This window comes from Citrus clementina, unplaced genomic scaffold (assembly GCF_000493195.1).
Source record: "Citrus clementina cultivar Clemenules unplaced genomic scaffold, Citrus_clementina_v1.0 scaffold_32, whole genome shotgun sequence".
Taxonomy (NCBI): domain Eukaryota; kingdom Viridiplantae; phylum Streptophyta; class Magnoliopsida; order Sapindales; family Rutaceae; genus Citrus; species Citrus x clementina.
The window spans coordinates 3,139-27,421 of NW_006262324.1; the positions used below are offsets into that span (position 1 = coordinate 3,139).

Consider the following 24,283-nt stretch of genomic DNA (forward strand, 5'->3'; position numbering starts at 1 on the left):
GTGCTGTGTATACAATATTCTTTCCCCGCAAGAGGTTAATTGAAAAGAAAAAGTAGACCAGCCAAAGGCCATGGCATATATATCTTCTTTAGTATGACAATGTAATATCATAGTCTCAAACCAAGCAACCAAACTAGAAACTGCAATTGATGATAACCCTCGTTAAAGGACGATTCATTTTTTCAGATACAAGAAATGCATAATTGATTCCTTGCTTAACAAACATATGTTATGTACATATCTTACTAAGTGAGCAAGAATCATCGTCCTTAATACATAAAATTTTGTTTTAATATTAAAGGTTGTATAAATTAGTAAATTACAAAAGGAACCTTCTCCTCTTGTTAAAAACTCGTCCTGTGATAGAATGAATATCGTCTTTTAATTAATTTCCAAACCAACTTTAACCTTAAAAAAACCACAGGACATTACATAACAATGCTACATAATCTGATAATCCTACTTATTTTTTAATCTGCAAAGTCATTAGTTCTCGCCAGTTTTTCTGAATGAAAATCATATATGTAGTTACCCAGTTTCAGGGCATTGAAGACGAAAGAGTGTGTATGCATAATCCTTACAAAATTTGACAGCACTACGTTTTATTATTTGCCAGCTAGTGAGTCCATTTCGCAATGGTCGTAGATTAAAAGCCATAACACTTTAAACAACCTTAATCATAGACACAGATGGCGAAAGAAAAACCAGTAAAGAGTTCCCAATCACAAAATTATCATTATCCCCATTGCGGAATCGCCATTATGTTAATGGCACAAAGCTACGTGATTGAAGGAATGCTTACACTCATATACCCAAAAAAAACCCTTTCCCCAAATTAATTCCAAAATCCAAATCCTTCTTTAGAGGAGCCTCAGATCAACTGTAAAAGTTTAGTGATTTCATCTGCTATTACGTCTACAAACAATTTGAGAACTTTCAGCTCCTTGGGGGCAAGCAAATGCATACAGGATTTTGTTTTCATCAAAAGTCCAAAATTTCTCTCAATCACATAAATATTTACATTTGATGGACAGCTTCCTAACTGACAGAGTTTACACTTGAGCAAGACTGATCCCATTTCTGTGCTCTTAGAACTCAAGCTTTCTTAAATGCAACCTCAATTAACCATATCCTCTTACAATTCATTTGGTATTCATACAACTCTTTATCATATAGAGGTTTGGTCTCCTTATTCCATATAAAGCTTCAGTAGCACTATTGTGAATATCCTGCCTAATATTTGTGGCACCAACCTAATAAATGCAGTCTTAATCACATAGGTAGTCCATTCATTCATCACAATGCGTTTTAACACCCCTCAATCAATTATAGCTACCATGACAAAGATGATGAGGTGAAGAGGAAGAAAATGTTCATCTCAGGCATATCCACGACAATCCATTTAAGACACAGATAAGGTTTGAGTTTTAATATTCAAGCATATAACAGCATGTGAGTCTCAAACTGATCAACTTCAGAATCCACAATGCCATTGTAAAATGTCAACTTTGCCGATACAAAAGTTTCCTTAATTTTTAGACATCAAGAAATTTATTTATTGTCAAAAAGTATCAGGATAAACAAACATTACCATCATATGAAGTGCAAGTTACCTGTATGACATTGATCGTTTGCTTGATTGCCCATCCGAATAAACTCAATGCAACTAGGAAGGAAAGGGGCGAACCCTGTCGCACAGTACTCGCCACAACCTGAAAGAAGATATTGTTTGAAAACTGAGAAACAGGGGAAATCTTCCCATGCGCAGAACAATCCAATAGTAAGAAAATGAGAACCTACATCCACCAAACTTTCACTCTGCTTCTCCGCAATAAGAAATAGGATTAGGTAAAGAACCTGTAGGGTTGAAACGGTTGGATCAGGTAAAAAGTACTGATAACATTTGCAAATGCTGACATGTATAATAACACCGAAAGCTACAATTACCTCACATGCCACACAACAATAACCCATAAACATCCGGTTCCCATAATAGGCTTTGAAAAGCCAATTTGTGCTATCTTTTACATCTTTACGGCTAGTTTTTCCTCTCACGAATGTACTGCAAAGGAGATCCAAGTAACCTTGCAGTCCGATTAGTCTTGCAGTCCAAAGCAAAAGCAACAGCACTACAAACAGTAGAACTATCAAGGATTCATTCACTCTATCTAAATGACAGGTCATCTGATTACTAAACTATTAGACGTAGGTCATCTGATTACTAAACTATTAGACGTAGCGGGGGATTCAGAAATTTTGTATAGAGGGGGCTTGATGCAAATACACTGATTCACGTTGGCGCATTCAATGGGTGCGAGTGATTGATAGCAACGACAAGTGAGTGAGGCAATGACGATAGCAACACTAATTTTCTTTTCTTATAGCCTTTTTTTTTTAATGTATAAAATCTAGATGTCTAAATTTGGTTTTAGTCCAAATGAGTCTGAATACAGATGTCAAAATGACATGTTTGTTTTTCTTATTTTAATATCCTATTATAAATGACATCTTTTTCTTTTCATAAATAAAAAATATTTCATATTTATTTGACATTCATGTCATTATAAGTCAAAACAAATAAAGGGATCAAGTTTTATAGTTTATTAAGAAATAATTATATTTAATAAAGATTTTTTGGATATAGTATTTATTTCCCATTTAAAGCTTTTTCAATTCACATAAAAGTTGATTCTTTTATTTTGTTAGTGATAAACCATACAATCAGTAGCTACAGCTCACCGAATATTATTAGCGGCAAGATTTGGCATCGGCAATCCCTTATTCTAGACACAATCTTTATTTTGAGCAAGTATCACTTGATAATATTAATATTCCTTATGTTCAAATGATTTCATTCCTTAATGTATGTAGTCATAAATAGGACAGCCTGTCTAGCCATTACTCTAAGAGATTTGGCTGACTTTAATAGTTGTATATAAGCTTGTAACTCTCTAGTTCTTTGACATACAAAAGAAAATATTTTGAGCATAATATTTTTTCAGTTAGTACAACATATTCGTCATTAAAAATAGAAAAAAAAGTTGATTTTTTTTTGTTCGTTTTAGAAAAGAAAAAAACATTTTGATTTCATTTCATAACAATTTTCAGGATGAGATTCTTAATAATTATTGTTAATTGTGTCATAGGAATAATAAGGAATAATCAAATGTGAAGAACATCAGCTAAATATTTGATAAAGTTTATTTTTAAAAGTTTTGTGATTTTAAAAAATAGTCGAATATGTTTGATAAATCTTTATAAAATAATATTGTCGGTACTATGAAAAAGTTTTATAAAATAACAATACGGCTTAGGTAATAAAATTGTAATTATCAATATTTTTTTTTCTAATTCAGTTTGTGTAATTATGTACATATACATTACTATTGCGCAAGCCTTTAATATCAAGAAATATTTGTACAAAAGTATTCTCAAGTTTCAATCAATTATTTTCTAATTTTTAGTTTCAATTCATTCTGCATCATGGGTTTTCATTTGAAAGGAGAAAAAATTTCTACATTAACTAAAAAAATCAAATCCAGTGCATACTTTGCACAAAAAAAAAGACGAGATTCAATTTAATTTAGGAACTAAGAGAAAATAAATAATTTTACATGTATATTTTGCAAAGAGTTATATTTAAACAATAAAGCTCTACGTGCATATTTTGCAAAAAGTTAGATTTAAACAATAAAGTAGCTTGCTAAGCAGTAGCCGCTACACTAAGCGGGGTCCATCCGATGCCACGTTACTAAACCAAAAATACTGGAATTTGGATCATTCTCGAACGGTGAGTTTTGTCCATGCATTTTCTATGTCACTTTGCCTATATTTCCCATGCAATATCTTTGTTTTTTGTTCAAGTCAATTGGGAAAGCTTGTTAATAGGCTCTCAATGTTTTGAAGTGTTATCTATTACAAGCTTACCATAGCCACTGTTTGAATTAAGCTAAAGCTATGTTTGGTTACCGAGAAAATGAATGAGAAAATGAAGGAAAATTTCTGAATTTATTCATTAACTGTATGGTACAAGAATGAATCCAAGCAATTGTATTTATACTTGGACGGTGACATATAAGAATCTGTTTACTAGATTTATCTAGAATCTTCATACACACACAGCTAATAGCTACTGAATCTGTTATAACCAACTTGCCAAATCACCATAACAGATTTGCTAACTTACTAGCTAAACCACCAAGCTTATCATGCTCTTCAATCACGCTCTGTAATCTCTGTATCAGCATCGCCATATATTCCAACATCCCCTCTCAAGCTAAATCGTCCAGGAAGAACCCTTAGCTTGCATCTAAAATGAAATTGACCTTAACTGAGTGCTTTTGTTAAAATGACTGCTGTTTGATCATCACTAGGAGCAAAACAAGTATCAAGGTGCTTAGCTGAAACCTTTTCTCTGGTAAAATGACTATCCAGTTCAACATGTTTAGTCTTGGCATGATATACGGGATTGTTGGCCAGAGCAGTGGCCCCTTGAATATTATCACACCACATGAGAGGCATAACATCTGATTTGAGCCGCAATTCAAGAGTAAGGCCTGGATCCATAAAACTTCTGATGTAGTTAAGGTTAAAGCCCCATACTCAGATTCATAGCTGGATCTAGAAAGAACATGTTATTTCTTAGATGACTAAGAGACCAAATTAGGACCTTATAACGCAACATACCCAACAACAGATTTTCTGCCATCTCTATCACAAACCCAATCCACATCTGTGAAACAATTTAGCTGCATATTACCATTGTGATAGAACTCTTAGCCAAAGTGAATAGTGTTAGGAAATTAGTGGGTGAAGCAGACACGCAACTAAAATAAAATTGGAAGAAAATAAATAACAAGCACAAAAGAGGACACCAGAAAATTGCGTGGTTCGGCTTTTGACCTACGTTCATGGGCGAAGACAGAAGGAAAATATTGTACTAGTGAAAAGGAGTTACAAGTATTGTAGTATTTTAACTCATTACCCAAAACCCCAATACACCCAAACTCTCACTCACTAGACTCACAAGAGCTTTATAATTTTAGGCTCTTAAAATCTCTCAAGCTCTCTCTTCCTCTTATTCTCTCACAAATTGAATGCACAAATAGAAATGGGAGCCCTCCCCTTTTATAGCCAAAATTTGCTATTAAAATAATATTTTTTTCCACCGCCATTGAATGTCAAAGTTTCTTCTCTTTCCTTCTTCAAGAAATGCTACTGCCAACTTCTTCTTCTTTTTCTTTGGACGGCACCAAAACCTTCAACATTTTCTTTAGGCTGCTGTTCAAGCCAACTTTGCTTATTCAAGGCTTCTAGATGCTGCAGCCAATTTTGACATTCTCCCACTTTGAGATTAGATTGAGAATCAATCAATCTCCACACCATCCTTTCTGCTTCGCCATAATTATGTTGCCTACGTTTCTGCTAGGCCACAAGAGGATCTACTCCAAACAAACTTGTCAGTATTGATTGGCTTGGTCAAAACATCTGCTAGGTTCTCCTTCGTATGGATTTTCTGTAAATCCACATTTCCGTCTTCCACTGCTTCTCGAACGAAGTGATATTGAACTCCTATGTGCTTTGTCCTGAAATTTTATGAACTAACTCACTTGTATATTGGTTAAACAAGTAAAACTAATGTGCTTTATCTACCTTTTCCAAAACAAGTATTTATTTTTTCAAAAATGTTAACAGTATAAGAAATTATAAGAGTTTTTTTATAATGTGTTATCTTACAAATTTATCAAATTGATATATCATCTGAAAAACCTAAATGACAAATTGATAGTTTCCCATTAATTAATTATAAAATCTTTATAAGATATATATTAAGTGGACTAAAAACATCAAAGGCTTGTCATTGGTTCCACGAATTGAATCAGACCAAGGTTAATATGAAAGATTTTGAACAATTCTAAAGCAATGGATCAATTTTGTATTAAGGGTGCATTTGGCACAGTGTATTGTATTATATTGTATTGCATTATTTTAATACATGTATATTGTATTATATTGTATTGCATTAGCACTATATTATAATAATGTTGTACAACGTTTGGTGCTACATTGTATTGTATTAATGTTTTTGTGATTAATTTAAATTATATATTTAGAAAATAATATTTATTAGTATGTAGAAAAATACTAAATATAGAAGTCTTAAATTTTAGAAATTTTTTCATAAAGATTGAAGCTTATAGCCTTACATTTTTGGCAGCATAATATTTATTTTTTAGTATTTTTTAATAGATAACTTGTGAAATAAATATCGAAGTAAATAATTTAAGAACATAATTTCTAAATAATAATTAAATTGGTTAAAACCTACAAGATTAGTTTAAAAGTTATCTTAGGATGATAGAATAAAAGTGTTTATATATACCACAAGATAATCACAAAATAATAAAGTGATTCAATAGTTGTAACATATTCACCAATAAAATGAATTGTGCTAAATAATCCAAGTAAGAATCCCATAGTACATGTAATAATATTTTATATTATTATTTATATTGGTATTAATTTTAAATTAATATTATTTAAATTTATTCATAATGTAATATTATGTTATATTTTTATTTTTCTATTATTTAAGTACTTTTATTAGTTATATTAACTTATTAAATATTAATCAATTTTATATATTAATTATTATATAATTAAATAATATATTATTTTAGTTATATTCTTAATATAATAAAAATTAAAATATGAATAATAAAATTATGAATTTATTAGTTTATATTAACAATTATAATGTAAAAATAAAAGAAAATAAAAATTAATATTGTATAATATTACGTTGAATTAAAAAGTTATATTTATTTATTATTATTTAAAAAAAACACACTAATGCGGCAGTTGCCACACTAGCACACCCCCTTTAATCCATTTTCTTTCCAATGGTATTGGTATTAAGATAATGTGAATAATGTTTTAATACCCTATAATCCCATGTTCCAAACACACTTTAATTGTATAATTGATGTTCTTCAAAACTCAGATTCAGTATCGCAAATTTGTTTAAAATTTGATCAATTAACATTCAATTTGTTCAAATTAAATCCTCAACAATATTAATAAACCTTCGTCCACTTTTGTTCTCTCTCTCTATAGATATACTAACGCAGATTAGGACTAGCTTTCCTTATCGCTATTTAGATTGGTTGCAGTTTCCTTATTATTAGTAGGAAATTTTTTTCCCTTTTCCTAAATGTTTCAGGATAATTGCTAATAATATATATAGATTTCTTTTGTAGCCTTTAGTAGCCGATTCTAGTTAACAATAATATTTCAGTCTCCAAAGGCGAGTTTCTGAATTTGTTAATTCTCGGCATTACGTGGAATCAACGTGCAGAAGCACAATCTTCGACAATGGACGAGGATTTTGCTACTAGTTGCTGTAAGCTTTTCTGTTCTTGCATACTAGCTTGCTGCTCTTTCTTCGGATTATGTTTGGCAATCTGGTTTAGTCTCCATATCTTTATTGGAAAAGAATACTCTGGTGGACCTCTAATGTTCAGAGTTGATTCATTGAGTGTACATCCATTCAAGTTGAACATCTCGAATAATTCTAGTCGTATAACAGCCAATTGGAGCGTTATATTCTCTGTTGGAAATCCTGAGAGTTGCAGGCGCCTGTATGGGTGTTATGTTCAGTCCCTGGCTATGGGAGATGTTAACGTTTCACTTTCGTACATGGAGCAAAATATATCCTCCATGGTTACTTTATATCCTAAGTATTTTGAGCACGAGCACACGACGCTGATTAATGCGACTGTTGATGTTGCCTCGGCGAGCATCAATTCCTCTGTTGCGGATGCCATTGTTGAAGAATGGACGTCAATCGGAGCTGTGAACTTTACGATCGAAGTTGACGCAATTGCGGAGACTGCAGACACCAGATATCGTCTCAAAGCCTCGTGTGAGGAAATAAAGGTTGATTTTTCACCAAACACGACGGCAGGGACGATCTTGGGTGGTTCAAGAAGATGCAATGCTCGTCTCAAAAAATTGGGTTCCATTGACTAGACAGGACTGTGAGATGTCATTTTATTTTTTTTCCTCTAGGCTGATTAATAATGAAAGAGAGAGTGTGACGTATTAATTCAACCTTGTGTTGTTAATAAATTTATTGCATCTTTTCATTAATTCAACCTATGTGACAATTGCCCCAGGCATTTAGCCGAGTGATTTTTATTTTTCAAGCTAATTGCTGCTCTTCTGAGTTCGAATCGTGAGCTGAAAATTAAAATTGATTTAAACTTTATCCATCCTTTATTAGATAAAAGAAATAAATAGATAAATAAAACCTGCGTGACTGTAGAAATGAATAAGATGAAAAGTAAATAGCTGCATAAACTGCCTCAGCTGCTTTGAATATTATGCCAAGATTACGCAAATGTGATAGTTAATTTTGACTCGGATGAAGTACACAAGGGACTTTAACATAGACTCAATAACCTGGGGAATTTTTAGCAATAAAAAAAAAAAAAAATGGTGGGGGGAATTAAGATTCGTTTACCGCTCTTTCTGCCTGAACCTTAACCAAGAAATTAGTAACAAAATAGCTTTTAGAAACCCTTTAATCTCTGAAATAACTGTGATGTAACCTAACAGAATGATTAGAATTTTCTAACTACATATATTAATCGACCAATCAAATTATCTGTACGTCATAAATATGTTAATATACACACACATATAGTGGGTTGAGCTGAAACGGTGCCGTTTCAAAATTCAAATTGCCTTCCAAGTTCCAAGATTCTAGTATTTAAAAGTTTAAGTATCTTATATTTTGATATAATACATTAATACAATATTAATAAATTAATAAAAATGGATAATTTAATGTACCAGCATCTCTCTAATTAGTTCAATCTTGGGTAAAAGCATACTAGACACCGACATTACATCAGAACACGGCAGTAGCTAATTGTTCTTAAAATAATCTACAAATTGTAAAGAACTTCAAAATGCAGTCAATCAATGCAGATTGTAGACAGTAAATAATGCAGTCCATGGGATAAAGTTCTTAATTAAACTCGATAGAAGAAAATGAAGAACATGTACTCATTGAATGGTAATATGATGATGTGGTAGTATAATAAATTTTCCTCCTAAAATACATAGAAATTCCCTCTATTATAATAAATATTCTTTCAATTAGTCATTTTATACAGAGAAAGAAGCATTGCAAAAAAAATAAACTTTCTTCTTCAAGGCCAAAATGCAATATATAATTAGTGTGCCAACTTCTACTGATTAATATGCAACCATTCAAAAATGAATAGATAAAATCAAGAAGCCTATTTGCTTTTTCTTTTTCTTTTTTTTTCCTTGGGAAAATATAAGTCATCAATCACAAAGCACAAGATGCAAACAACATCATTCCATTACAAAACACATCAATATCGTTCAAAAAAATCAGCAGATTGTGTAGAGCTAAAAAATGCAGTCAATGCAAATTATATTACTGACTACTGAGGGAGGAGAAAGAAACTGAGCATAAACACGAATTGTGCGCTATGAGAATTTGAGAAATTCTGGAACATCATTGTTATTAAACACATACGATTAAGGTTATTAGTAATGATCACACCGGCACACATATATACATCACTCAACGTACTTATCATCAATAATTTTAAACACAACAATTAAACCGTTGAACCTCTGTTCTGAACAACGCTGCAGTAATAATTTCACTGTCTCTGCAGCTTGGCTGAGCCTCTCCGAAGAAAGCTGAAATATTTGGGGAAAAAGAAGAGAAAATAGAGGAAAATTTGTTAGATATTTCGGCGCGAGTTAAAATATTAACAAAGATTGAAATTTCAGAAGCTCTCCTTTTATGTGAATAAGGTTCCATATGAAGATAACTGGGTAATTAAGAAAATATCTCATTATAATTTCCTTTTTCAAAAATCCTGAACCGTTTGGATTTTGAAACATGTATAACCCCAAGAACGGTTTTGTTTCCAAATAATATGTTTGAGTTTGTATTAACAAACTAATCATATATTAGAAATTATTTAGTACAAATTTGAACTAACTAACTAAACATTCAATGAGTTTTTGTTTGGTAAACATAACAGAACAGTAAACTATAAACGTTATAGCTGAATGAGAAATTAAAAATTACAAAGCAATCCATACCTAATTATCACTTGATTTAATCAACTCGTCATCAAGCATAATCCGAGGGATACGTGCAATCTTGGACCAATCTTCACCTGTTAGTGGTTTGCATCTTTCACAGAGCGCAGGGCATTCTTTAATGGACAATGTTTTCAAAGTAGTGAGGTGATGCATATCCTCCGGCAACGATGACAATTTTCGACAAGCAGAAATGAGAAGAGTTTCAAGAGCTTCGAGATCTTTCAGAGACCCTTGTAGTGCCATGAAGTTGGGACAATCCTCAATACCCAAGAACTGCAAAGTTTTAGTAGAACCTTGAAGAAGCCATTGAGGCAAATCCAATAACTGTTTTAGTCCCGAAACGAAAAGCTTCTGGAGGTGAGTCCTTGTATTATCACGATCATGATGACTTCCTTCCCCTTCCATTTCTATGTTCAGATTAAGATTAAGGTTTTCACAGTCAATCAAAATCAGAGTCTCTAATGAGCTGAGGCACTTCACTGCTGATGGCAATGAGATTAGACTAGGACAATCAACTAAAATTAATGATCGAAGGCCACTTAGTTGACCTATATGCTCGAACAAATATTCTAAATTCCAGCAATGAGAAATTATCAAACTGCGAAGAGAACTCAAGCACGCTATTCCACTCTCTTGCAAAGACTTCTGTTTTGTGGTTACCACAAACATTCTAAGACTAACAAGGTACCTTATATCCTTAGGCAACTCTTCTAACTTCAAACATCCGCGAAGTATAAGTGTTTGTAAACTCTGTAGCTCACAAATGGAGTTTGGAAGTTTCTTGATTTGACAATATCTTGATAGATCAAGATATCTCATGTGCTTCAAATTACCTATCTCTCTTGGCAAAACCTCAATAGTCGAGTCATCTAAATCTAACACTCTCAGGAACTGCGACTTTGAGATGCATGACGTGAAAAATGATTCGCTTGTATTCTCATCATTAATTGAAAACAAAATGGTTCTTACACGACTTAAATCAGATAAAAGGCTTGAAAAATCATTTCTTGATGCACTAGCACTGACAAATGACAAATGACGGACTCTTTTGGGAATAGATTGACAATCAGAGTTCAGCATTAGGAATTCACCTTTGGCCACTAGCAGTGCAAGATCATGGATGAGGTTGTGCATTTTGAAAGTGAATAACTCAAATCCTTCAAGCATCTGATCATTAGTAAAATCTTTTATGAAGCCAGAAAGTAGTTATATTCTGTTAACATGAATGAGGTGGCATGCTGAGCTGGCATGAGTTCTTTTGGCTGTTAAAACTGTTAGTTAAGAATTACAGTTGACGTTTCTCTTTCATAGCTGAGGTGTTATAAAAGGGCAGCAAAAGGATATTCTTCAAAACGAACGTGTGAGAGATTCTTTGAGTAAGATATAGAGCTTATATGATGAGTTAATATCTCTGTAATCTCATAACCTGTTGTCATCCATTTTCATTCTAATAAAAGCTTAGAGCAGTATTGTTTTATCTGTGGATGTAGGCTTTTTGTGGCCGAACCACGTTACATCTTCTTGCCATTATCTTTCTTGTTCTTGGTGATTGTGGTTTCATAGATTGATCTTAAGGTTAGATTCTTTTATTGATTGCATGATTTGATTCTCTTGAAAAAAAGCTTGAAGCATTCGGCAAGGTCCTAACAAATTGGTATCAGAGCCAGAAGGACACTCTGTTCTTGATCTGGCATAATGGGTAGCACAAGATTCGATCTTGAAAAATTTAATGGTGAGAATGACTTCTACCTGTGGAGTCTTAAGATGAGAGCCATTCTGATTCAACAGGGCTTGGATAGTGCCCTTGATGATGAAGAAGAATCAAAGTCCAAAAGGGAAAAGGAAGAAGGATCTTCAAGTTTTAGTGGAGACTCAAGAACAATAAACAACAAAGCTCACAGCACTATCATTCTACACTTGTCTGATGAAGTGCTGAGAGAAGTAGCCAAAGAGAGGACAGCCTCTGGTTTATAGGCTAAACTGGAAGAACTCTTCTTGAAGAAATCTTTGGCTAAAAGATTATACATGAAGAGGAAGCTCTACACGTTTTGAATGAAGGAAGGGACAGCCATGAAAGACCACCTTGATGAGTTCAATAAATTGATACTCGATCTTGAAAACGTTAATGTCATGCTTGAAGATGAAGATAGAGCTCCTATTTTGTTGAGCTCTTTGCCTGACTCCTATGAACATTTCGTGGATACCTTGCTCTATGGAAGACAGACTCTCACATTAAAGGATGTCAAGAATGCTCTTGAATCCAAAGACTTAAAGAAAAGATCAGATTTCAAGGATCAAGCTACAGGAGATGGATTAGTTGTCAAAGCAAAATCAGAAAAGAAAGTATACAAAGATAAGAAGAACAAAAATCAGAAAGAAAAAGATGACAGGAAAAATAAGAAAAGAAAATGCTACTTCTGTTAAAGGGAAGGACATTACATCAAGAACTGTTTCGAGAAAAAGAAACTTGAAAAGCTGCAAAAGGAGACAAATGGAAAAGCAGCAGTTGCATCTGAAGATGAAGAGGATGCTAAAGGTGCAGATGTCCTCATTGCTGCAGAAAGACAACCCACGGTAGAATGGATTCTTGATTCTGGATGTTCCTTTCACGTGTGCCCAAATAAAGAATTCTTCAAGACCTTCGAGAGCATAGATGGTGGAAAAGTTTTGCTGGGAAATAACCTTGCTTGCAAAGTCACTAGAATGGGAACTATCAACATTCAAATGTTTGATGAAGAAACCAGAAAGCTTAAACAAGTAAGGTATGTCCCTGAACTAAAAAGAAACCTGATTTCTCTTGGGATGATGGATGAAATGGGGTGTAGCATTAAGGCTGAAAATGGGAAAATTGAGGTCCTAAATAAAGGTGAAGTCATAATGAAGGGTGTTAGAAGAAATGGTTTGTATGTGTTAGTTGGGTCAGTGCCTCAACTTGGAGTAAATGCTAACATAAGTAGTGATAAAACCAAGCTCTGGCACATGAGACTTGGACATATGAGTCAGAAAGGTATGAAAGAGCTGGAGAAATAAGGTTTGTTTGGTCATGATCAGATTTCTTAGCTGGAATTCTATGAAAAGTGTGTGTTTGGTACAGCCACTAGACTTAAGTTTAACACAGGCAAGCAGACCCTGGACTACATCCATTCTGACATTTGGGGACCCTTCCAAGTTTCATCTCATGGTGGAGCTAGATACTTTATCACCTTCATAGATGACTTCTCAAGGAAGCTTTGGGTTTACATTTTGAAGCATAAGAGTGAAGCCCTAGATAAGTTCAAGGAATGGATAACACTAGTGGAGAATCAAATAGGGAGGAAAGTAAAAAGACTCAGAACTGATAACGGGCTAGAATACTGCAGTAATGAATTTGATGAGTTCTGTAAAAGGCTGGGCATTGCAAGGCACAAGACAGTAAGGTATACTCCTCAGTAAAATGGACTGGCTGAAAGGATGACTAGGACCTTGATTGAAAAGGTCGGATGCATGCTGTTAAGCTCAAATCTCTCCAAACATTTTTGGGCTGAAGCTGCTGTTACGGCTGCATATCTCGTTAACAGAAGTCCATCATCAGCTCTGGAGTTCAAAACACCTCAGGAAGTCTGGTCTGGGAAGCCACCTGATCTCAGCAATCTAAAAGTCTTTAGTTGCCCTGCTTATGCACACATTAAACAGGGCAAACTGGAACCAAGGGCTGTGAAAGGTTATTTTATAGGGTACCCTGAGGGCATTAAAGGGTACAAAATATGGAGCATAAATGGGAAACCCACCAGGACCTTTATTAGCAGGGATGTTGTCTTTGATGAGGAAGCCCTGACACAGTCAAGGGTTGAAACTGAAATCATCAATACAAGCTCTGAAAAGAATGGAGTTGTTGAGCTGGAGGTGGAGTCACTAAAAGAAGCAAAACAACATCCAAAGCAAACACATTCTGAACTGGAAGGATATCAGCTGGCAAAGGATAGAATAAAAAGAACCATTAAAATGCCTGAAAAATATGGAGTTGCAGATCTTATATCCTATGCTTTGGCAGTAGCTGAAACTGAAACAAGTGATGAACCAGCAACCTACAAGCAAGTTATGAGAACCAAGGATAAAAGAAAGTGGGTAGCTGTCATGGAAGAAGAAATGGCCTCACTTAGAAAGAATAAGACCTGGACTTTAGTAAAGAAACCAGTTGACCAGAAGCTAGTAGGCTGTAAATGGATATATAAGATAAATGAAGAAGTCTCAGAAGCTGAACCAGCCAGGTACAAGGCAAGACTTGTAGCAAAGGGGTTCACCCAAAGAGAGGGAGTTGATTTTAATGAAGTATTCTCCCCTGTGGTCAAACATAACTCAATAAGAATCTTATTGTCAATAACAGCATGCAATGACTTGGAGTTTGATCAAATGGACGTGAAGACTGCCTTTTTACATGGAGATCTTAGTGAGAAGATACTAATGGAAGAGCCAGAGGGTTTTGTTGAGGATGGATCAGAGGACATGGCCTGTTTACTAAATAAGAGTCTATATGGATTGAAGCAGTCACCTAGGCAATGGTATTTGAAATTTGATGAGTTTATGATCACACATGGCTACAATAGAAGTAAATTTGATAGTTGTGTGTATTTTAAAACTCTACCATCTGGAAGCTTTATCTACCTTCTACTCTATGTGGATGACATGCTCCTGGCATGTAAACAAAGAGAAGAGCTGGAGTATCTTAAAGATGAATTGAGCTCTGAGTTTGAAATGAAGGACCTAGGTCCAACCACCAAAATATTGGGAATGCACATAATCAGAGATAGGATTTCTAAAACTCTTTTCTTATTTCAGACAGGATATGTGGAGAAGATTCTCAGTAGATTTGGAATAAAAGAATCCAAACCAGTCTTAACTCCCTGGGTGCTCAGTTCAGACTCTCAAAATAGGAAGAGCCAGAAGAGAATGCAGAGGTAGAACACATGAAGAATATACCATACTCAAGTGTGGTTGGTTGTATTATGTATGCCATGGTCTGCACCAGACCTGATTTGGCCTATGGAATTGGAGTGCTGAGCAGATTCATGTCAAATCCTGGAAAACATCATTGGAATGCAGCTAAGTGGATGTTGAGGTATCTAAAGGGTACTGATGGTCATGATATAGTATATGGAAGGGTTGACAAGAACTCAGATCAAGTTCAAGGATATGTTGATTCAGACTTTGCAGGTGATCTGGATAAAAGGAGGTCAATCACTGGATATGTTTACACTTTGTTTGGTGGAGCAGTCAGCTGGAAGGCTTCTTTACAGTCAGTAGTTGCTTTGTCAACTACTGAGGCAGAATATATAGCACTCTCAGAAGCAGTGAAAGAAGCAATATGGTTAAAAGGGTTAGTTACAGAGTTAGGACTGGAGCAAGGATCAGTCAATATCAGCTGTGACAGCTCTAGTGCCATTCAGTTAAGCAAGAACCCAAAATACCACGAGAGGACAAAACATGTGGATATAAGGTTACATTTTATCAGAGATGAGATTGCACAACAAGTAGTAAATGTAATCAAAATTGCTTCAGAGTGTAACCCTGCAGACATGCTTACGAAGCCTCTGCCATCAGTCAAGTTCAAAGAACCTTTGAATTTGATTGGCATGGTTAGTCAGTAGATCAAGTTGTAGTAGATTGATTCAGTGACTGAAGGAAGCTTTAACAGAATAAAACTAGGTGGAGATTTGTGAAGGCAGAAAGTACTTATATTCTGTTAACATGAATGAGGTGGCATGCTGAGCTGGCATGAGTTCTTTTGGCTGTTAAAACTATTAGTTAAGAATAACAGTTGACGTTTCTCTTTCGTAGCTGAGGTGTTATAAAAGGGCAGCAAAAGGATATTCTTCAAAACGAACGTGTGAGAGATTCTTTGAGTAAGATATAGAGCTTATATGATGAGTTAATATCTCTGTAATCTCATAACCTATTGTCATCCATTTTCATTCTAATAAAAGCTTAGAGCAGTATTGTTTCATCCGTGGATGTAGGCTTTTTGTGGCCGAACCATGTTACATCTTCTTGCCATTATCTTTCTTGTTCTTGGTGATTGTGGTTTCATAGATTGATCTTAAGGTTTGATTCTTTTATTGATTGCATGCTTTGATTCTCTTGCAAAGAAGCTTGAAGCATTCGGCAAGGTCCTACCATCTTTGAAGAAAGATCTTGACAGTAATTCCTTCAAGTATCGCATACCAATATTTTCTGGTTCTTCATTCTCATTGGGGGATTGAAGAAGACCATGTGCCATCCAAAATTGAATAAAAAAAATACTTGTAAATTCTTAATCCTCGGGAAAGATAGAACAGTAAGCAAAACATTGTCTCAGGTGCGGCGATAATTGATCGTAGCTTAACCGCAGAGCTGGTAAAATGTCATTTGCCGTTTGCTTTAACTTCCATATGTCATTATCCCTCACATACTCCCAATAATGTTCATCTGTTGTGCCATATAATAGACTTCCTAGTGTTCTCACTGCCAGAGGATTTCCTCTACATTTTTCCACAATTTTTTCCCCGATTTTTATGAGGTTTGGATGTTTCTTTTGCCTTTCTCCAAATGCATATTTCATAAACGAGGACAAGCAGTCCTTGTATGGCAGCTCTTGTAAGTTGTAATCAGTAATACCTCTTGTCGTGCCCATTATTGAAGGAACCTTGTTGCTACGTGTGGTTACCAGAATTTTGCTTCCCTTAGCACCTCCCCACAATAAACTTTTCAATTCATCCCATACTTTGGGATCTTCGTTCCATACATCATCCATAACAAGCAAGTATTTCTTACCATTCAAATGATCTCGCAATATTCGTTGCAATTGCTCTGTTTCCAAGTCACCTTGGTTTTGACCAGTTATCGACTTGATAATCTTTGTCATAATTTGTCTCTCACCAAAATCCTCAGAAACACATATCCAAATTTTCAACTCAAAATGCTCTTCTACCCTTTGATCATTGTACACCAATTTTGCAAGTGCAGTTTTGCCCAAACCTCCAATTCCCACAATAGGAATAACAAACACCGTTTCACTTTCGCCATCGCTTGTTTGCATCAGTAGTTCAATAATCTTTTCTCTATCTTCATCTCTTCCGATAATATCTGATGGACGTACAAACGAGTGAGAAGGTTCCCTCTTTTGCATAGCTTGCCCTTTACGATCATCAAGTCCTAGAGTGAGATTAAACTTATGTATCATGTTTGCAATCTCATTAAACCTCTCTCTGATTTTCTTGATTTGATGACCCATTCTACATCGAAAAGCTATCGGATTTGAGCTCCCAAAAAAGTTACGCAAATTCCTTCCAATGCTTCTTTGCTTCATGACCTACCTTCGTAGAGCTTGCACCTCGAAGTCATCCAGCAAATCTTCTGCATCATAACAGGCATCCTTAAGCTTTTCCAGCCAATCTCTTAACTGGTGATTATGGACTTGCTTTTCCTCGGCATCCAAAACCACACATTTGACAATGGTTAGGGTTTCCTTTAGGTTTTCTGCGTCATTTTTGACACAATAGAACAATAAAAGTTCTTCGAAAGCACGAGACCCTAATTTTTCCATAAGTTTTTCAAGCGCCAAAAATGATTCCACCATTGTTCCTGAAATTGAAGAAACAGAGTCATGGAATATTATTTGAATGTATTTTTTTTCCATTTATATTATTCTTGTTGCTGTTGAATAAATTCAACCAAAATTTTAAAATACAAGGTGGTGGTAAATGGACCAACGAATCCCTAGTGGGAACTCAACAACTCCTTGTCCAATAATATATAATTAGGTTGAGGTAGACATTTCCTTCACTCATGTGGACGGAGTAAGAAAAATTCTTGAGGGCTAGCTCCTAGAATAATATTGTTCCTTTTACATTCGCATCTTATCAAGTGTATGTTTCAACTAATTATGATAATGTTCATACAAATGTGGCAAATATTGAATAAATACCAAAAACCTTCTCGTGGAATAAATATCTTTGAATTATTAGTGAGGTTTAGAAATCTGTTGATAGACTTAATTTGTCAGTAGCTAAATTAATTTCTAATTATAATAGTGCATATGAGTTCTGAAAAAAGTGGTAATAGTGAATGTGTCAATATAGCTGAACATCAATTTTAAGGAAGTTGAAGGACCATTGACATTAATGCAGTAAAATAAATTTTCGGGGACTAAATTATATAATGACGAGATGTGAAAACTAAAATTTTATGGGTTAATGAATTTATAAAGGTTAGTCCTAATAAATTTAATACGACTAATTTAAATACTAATAAAACCACCCATATGAGTTACTGTAGGATTTTATTTTTTAAAATTAAAGTGTGCGCTTTTATATTTCTCAAAGTGAAAGTTTAAATTTAATAGATTTATGATGAGTTTACTATTTATATAAATATAACAAGATATTTTAATAGACTTAACAGAAAGTAATTAATAACTAAAATAATTTTCTCTTTATTTTTTCAAAACTATTTTCTTGTGAACCCCACTTATCTTAAGGTTGATCTGCCTGTACATGATTGACGAATTCGAACTCTTGACACAAGAGTCTTATGTTTCATCCACTGTTTTTTTTTTGTTTTTTTAATTCTTCCGGAAATAAGTTAATTATATCATATGCTGTTAGTTGTCATTCAATCTACTAGTATGCATGTACATATTTGTTCTATCTAGAAATTGGCGATTATGACCCATCAATTGAAAAGTATTCAACTGGGCTAGTCCGTTATCAATGACTTACAAAAGACACTGGTGGCATTGTTAAAAGGGTTTGAGGATTCAAATATTAGAAATATTTGTGTAAGCCATGGTGTCTGCCAACCATTCATACTCTAGTAAATGGAGAGTTGTGTGTTCTATGATGAGATGACAAGTTTTTTTAAATATTAAATTTGATGAGTCTCATCGTAATAAGTTGATTTAACTATTTCTAGTCAGACACTATTACTTCAAACGGAGGAGTTTATGCTTAAAACATATTTTGAACAATTTACATACCTTTATTTAATAAAATTTTAAAACATAATTTATTTTAAATTGTCATTTAATACTAAAATAGCATGAATTAAGCCTACTTTTCTTTCCTATCTTTACTCTTATAAGATTAAATATTCAACATCTCAAACTCAAATGTTATTAACAATGTAGGATGGTTGCTTAGGATGAGCTGGATACACATTGAAGGTTATAACTTGAACTACAGGTGTTCGTTTTGGGCATATAATGTAACTTATCGAAGTTTACGACAAGATGAATCAAAACTAGAACCACATATACAAGCACAATCTATGGAGGATATTATATAGATGGCCAGAGGTGCAACCTTGCAAGCCATTCAGGAAGTTTGCAACTTGAGAATGAAGGTGATAAAGGTAGCAATTAAAGGTCTTGGGCTTTCCATTGACGATATAAGTAGGAAGAGAGATCAACATCTTAGAGATAATAGCAAAGAAATACTTTAAGGAGTCAAGAGTGAAGAACAATCTCAAAATTCTAACCATGGGAAGATACCGCAAGAATATAATCACAAAATAATGCCTTAGGGCACCAATCGCAGTGTAATGCCTCAATATTTAGGTCTTGTAAGACGAATACCCGTGCATTCATGAGGCCGTAGGAAGCGCTTCGCAGGAAGACGAGTTTGTCGATTATGAAAGAAGGTGCGGAAAGAATTTAGATTATAAGATCAATGTAGATCCTCTAGATTTCTATGGTGGATGCATATTGAAGAATTTTTAGATTGGATAACATAAGTAGAGAATTTCTTCATGTATATGCAGATCGCTTAATAGAAGTGGGTTGGCATTCGCTTGGTAGCAACATATAGAGAATTGAATAAGAATTGCAAGAAAGCTAATGATCATATCGTGGGCTAAAATGCAGAGGATAATGGAAGAGTATTTCTTGCCAGCATAGTACAAATGCCAAAAATAATATAAATGAGTCGATATTTAGAACAATTGCAAAGTATATTCGCGGATTGGAATAAAAGCTTCAAGATGAGATCATAAAGCCACTCTAGAATATAGGCATGATGGTCGCAAGGGCAAAGAAATAAGAAGAATGAAAACAGATTGCTGTTTTTGAAACTCAGCATCATTAAGTCCATGGTCTGCAGAATAAGTCGATTAATGGTGGGGTTGAGAACAAGCAAAAGTCATGGCTGGAAGTAGTCAATCACAACAACCACAACAGTAACAAACAAGGTAGCAGCTACCTAGACAGTAGTAGCCATCCTTGTTAGCCTAAAGGGCTGTACATAATGTAATTTTGATGATAACAAACATATGTATTGAGTGATTTAATAAATATTGTATTTCACATTTTCACTAGTTTTTTAAGGATAATATTTATGCAAGTGAATCAAGTGAAGTCAAGATTGAAGACACTCAACGGACAACGGCGACATCAAGAATAGTCTAGAGCTCAACGAACAAATTAGTGCGATAAATTCTTGTAAAGCCGGTATGATTTAATTGATGCATGATTTAGCATTTGAGAAGCTCAAGAAATTAATTTAATTAAATATTTTTCATAAACTAAAAGTCTTTGTTTTTATAAAGAAAAGTATTTTGTGAATTTAAGTAATTTGGACTTAAATGCTAAGATTTGAAATCTTTAATTTTAAATAAGTATTAAATTTCGGAGTTGGACGTATTTATAAATATTTTAAATGTTTGGGCCATACTATAATTTATGAATATTTTGGACTAAAGTGAAAGGTTTTGAAAACTTTGAAAAAATGGGTATTATGTTGAAAAGGACCTTTGTGCGAAACAATAAAATATTTGGGGCCATATCATAATTTTAGGAAGTTTGGGAAAGAAAATTATTTTTGAGAAGTTCTGAAATTGGACCTATTTGTAAAGTTTTCTGACATTTTGGGCCATAGTATAATTATAGAAAGTTTTGGGCTAAATTGTAATTTCAATGAACAGTGTTACTGTAGCAATTTCAAAAATAACGGTAATATTACTGTTCCTGAGCGGTTAGCCGGATAAATCAAGTGGCTAACCGCTTGAGCGCTGGAATTTGCCTATAACGGCTAGTTTTTGGGCTTCCACTATAAAAACTCAACTCAAACTTCATTTTAAGGACCAATACACGCAAATATAAGATCATACAATATATATTGAGCTTCCAAAACGCAAATCATTATTGATTGAATCATCATTGAGCTATAATTTGTTATTCACTCTTAAAGAGAGTTTTATTGTTGTGAATTTCATTTCTCATCAATTTGTGAGTGTACAAGTGTGGGAAACACTTGGGATGAAGAGATTGGGGATATAATCTCTTGTTGTAAAGGTTCATTGACACCTTGGAAGTCAATTGTAAACATTTGAAGCCTTGGGAGGCTTGGATAGTGAAATCCTCAAGCCGGGTGAGCTTGGAGGCGTGGACGTAGGCGGGGATAGCCGAACCACGTAAAAATCCTTGTGTTCGTTTTCTCTTCCCTTACTCTTTTAATATTGTACTTGATTGAATTTATTGTTTTTGATTTGATTAAGGCGGTAGATTAAATTGTTGTGCGAATTGTATTGCATAAAATTTAAAATCCCAATTCACCCCCCCTCTTGGGTTGCATAACTTGCATTTCAATCCTAACAGTAGCAGTACCAACAATAGTCTCAGAATGATCTATATGCAAAGCCTATGCTAAACAGGTGTTTGAGATATAGGGCACCAGGGCATCGATCAAATGAATGTCATAGTAAAGTTTTGAATTTGGTAAAAGCTAAAGCCAACAAGATAGAGACAAACACTATTAAGAATAGAGATGACAAAGAAACAGTAAGAGTTAAGTATAAATGAAGGAGAGATGTTGAATTATATTGTGCATAAGATTTTATTAGCAATGAAGCTTGATAAATATAACCAACGTAATAAGATTTTTAGGAACATGGCACCATTAGTGATAACCTGTGCGAAATGATAATCGATAGTGACAATAGTGAGAACATAGTTTAAAGGCACTGGTTGACATGATAGAACTTTTAACAGAAAAACATCTAGTACTTTACAACATAAGTTAGATAAAGAAAAAGACAGAAACACAAGTAATAGAGGTTTGTCGTGTTTTATTCTTTATTGGGAAGATTTATAAAAATGATGTGGTGTGACATGGTGGATGTAGATGCTTGTTATCTTTTACTTGGTAGACCTTGGCAGTTTAATGTTGATGTAATTCATAGAAGAAGGGATAATATATATGAATTTTAGTAAAATAGCAAAAAGGTTTGTTAAGGACCTTTAAAAGAACTAGAAGAAGAATTCTAAGGCTGAAGAGAAGAACTTTCTAGCCATTGTAAAGAGTCCTTTGGAGGATGATTGTGATAGTTGCCAGAAGTTGGAAAAAAGAGGAAGAATTTAAGGTAAAGGCTATTCATGACAAAGTACAACCTTTATTAACCGAGTTTACTAATATCACACCCTCTGAAATGTCAAATGGCTTATCGCCTTTATGAGATATATACCATTATATGGACCTAGTTTTTGGTACAAGTATACCTAACTTGCCTCACTATCATATGAGTCCTCACAAGCACGCAATCTTACAAGGACGGGTTAATAAGTTGTTGCAAAAAAGATTCATTTATGAAAGTATGAGTCTATATGTTGTACCAACTTTGTTGGTTCCATGGGAGCTGGCGCATGTATGTGAATAGCAAGCAGATCAACCAGATTACTATAAAGTATAGATTTTCTATTTCAGTGTTTTAAGATTTACTAGATTAGTTAGATGATGCCTGGATTTTCTCAAAGATAGATTTACGCAACATGTATTATCAGATAAGGATTAGGCTTGGAGATGAACAAAAAATAATGCTGAAAATAAAAGAAGGATTGTATAAGTAGTTCGTGATGCAATTCAAGTTATCGAATGCGCCAAGAATTTTCAAACATTTTTCCTGTAAATTTATTGTGATATATTTTAATAATATTTGATTTATTCTATTAATGTTAGGACACATATTTGAGAATCCTTATAGAGTTCTTGTGGTAGAATAAACTTTACATTAACCAGAACAAATGTAGCTTTCTTCAAATTAATGTGGAGTTTTTAGGATTCATAGTTGGTATAAAAGGACTTAGAGCTATTGAGTCGATGATACAAGCTATTATAGGATGGCCTATACCTAAAACCATGGGTAAAGTTAGGAGTTTTTATGGGCTGGTGATATCTTATAGGAGATTCATTCACATTTTTAACACCAAAGCTGCACCAATTACGGAGTGCTTGAAGAAAGAAAATTCAAATAAGGGGAAGAGCAAGAGGCGAGTTTTTTTTTTTTTTATTAAAGGGGAAGTTGTATACTGCTCTTGTGGTGACCGTATCAAACTTTAACAAGTTATTTAAAGTTGAGTGTAATGCTTCTAGTAAGGGTATAAGGACTATCTTTTAGGGTTGGCAAAAGTCCAGGTCGGGTCCGGGTTTGGGGCTGCCCGAGACCGGCCCGCATGATACACATAGTTGTCCGGATCCGGACCATGCCTGGATTTTTCATATGTGAGCAGGGCGTAGCCCAGCACTATCTGGGCACGGGTTTTTTATTCAGGTTTCCTCTGCCCGCATAAATTGAATTAAAAGGGGAAAAATCTTGTAATAAATTGTTACAACATCTTAATTATTTCAACCTACTTTGTAAAATTTAAATAAATAAAATTCATTCATTTCATTCAATCTCTAACTAAATTCATTCATTTCATTCTCCATCAAAAACTTAAATTAAGTAGCATAATAATTACAATTGACAAATAAAATATCAATTATCAATATAATATATGAAAATTTCAAAATATCAAACAACTAAGAACAAACTAACAAGACGGTTGTTGCACAAACATGGATGTGATGTGGAGGTGTTGTGCACGGTGAGTTACAGGGAAGATCTAAGAAGTGGGAAAAGAGAGAGAAAAAAAAGGAAGAATAAGAATAAGAAATAATTTCTATTAATTTATTCTTGGATTGAGATTTAAGGTTTCTTTGTGTGTTTGAAGAGGAGGGGTGAGGGTTGTTGCTGCTGGGCGTTGGCTACTTAGCTTGGAGAGTTGAAGATGAGGGAGTTGACTTAGAGTGTTGAAGGCGTGGGAGCGGCGGCTTTGTGAGTGCAAGTTTATGAGAGATTTCCC

At 34.2% G+C, this 24,283-nt stretch overlaps 3 protein-coding genes and 1 long non-coding RNA gene across 4 annotated transcripts in view; 1 reads left to right on the top strand and 3 right to left on the bottom strand.

Moving 5' to 3' along the window:
* Nucleotides 1-1,619: 1,619 nt before the first annotated feature.
* On the bottom strand, nucleotides 1,620-2,006 carry LOC112099521. The gene is made up of 3 exons (XR_002906261.1): nucleotides 1,948-2,006; nucleotides 1,801-1,857; nucleotides 1,620-1,712 (listed from the first exon to the last, which is right to left on the bottom strand). It is a non-coding gene; the product is annotated as an uncharacterized LOC112099521 (long non-coding RNA).
* Nucleotides 2,007-10,155: 8,149 nt separating this feature from the next.
* Nucleotides 10,156-11,292, bottom strand: LOC18045757 (putative disease resistance protein RGA1). The gene has a single exon (XM_006439089.1). It carries the CDS (start codon nucleotides 11,290-11,292, stop codon nucleotides 10,156-10,158), a length of 1,137 nt encoding a protein of 378 aa, XP_006439152.1.
* Nucleotides 11,293-16,444: 5,152 nt separating this feature from the next.
* LOC18045758 (putative disease resistance protein RGA3) lies at nucleotides 16,445-17,749 on the bottom strand. Its single transcript, XM_024186870.1, has 2 exons — nucleotides 17,487-17,749; nucleotides 16,445-17,405 (listed from the first exon to the last, which is right to left on the bottom strand). Exons 1-2 carry the CDS (start codon nucleotides 17,747-17,749, stop codon nucleotides 16,445-16,447), a joined length of 1,224 nt encoding a protein of 407 aa, XP_024042638.1.
* Nucleotides 17,750-19,455: 1,706 nt separating this feature from the next.
* The window catches only part of LOC18045756 (disease resistance protein RGA2), a 26,498-nt gene continuing 21,670 nt past the window's right edge, over nucleotides 19,456-24,283 (top strand). Inside the window, exon 1 of the mRNA XM_006439091.2 lies at nucleotides 19,456-19,521. Coding sequence (XP_006439154.2) covers nucleotides 19,456-19,521 — 66 coding nt within the window. The remainder of the gene's footprint in view (nucleotides 19,522-24,283) is intronic.

Excerpts from the sequence above, each read along its gene's own strand:
- LOC18045757 (XM_006439089.1), bottom strand. The coding sequence starts at position 11,292 with ATGCACAACCTCATCCATGATCTTGCACTGCTAGTGGCCAAAGGTGAA.
- LOC18045758 (XM_024186870.1), bottom strand. The coding sequence starts at position 17,749 with ATGGTGGAATCATTTTTGGCGCTTGAAAAACTTATGGAAAAATTAGGG. Across the intron at positions 17,406-17,486 it reads GAGGTGCAAGCTCTACGAAG|AATGGGTCATCAAATCAAGA; the intron begins GTAGGTCATGAA and ends TTTTCGATGTAG.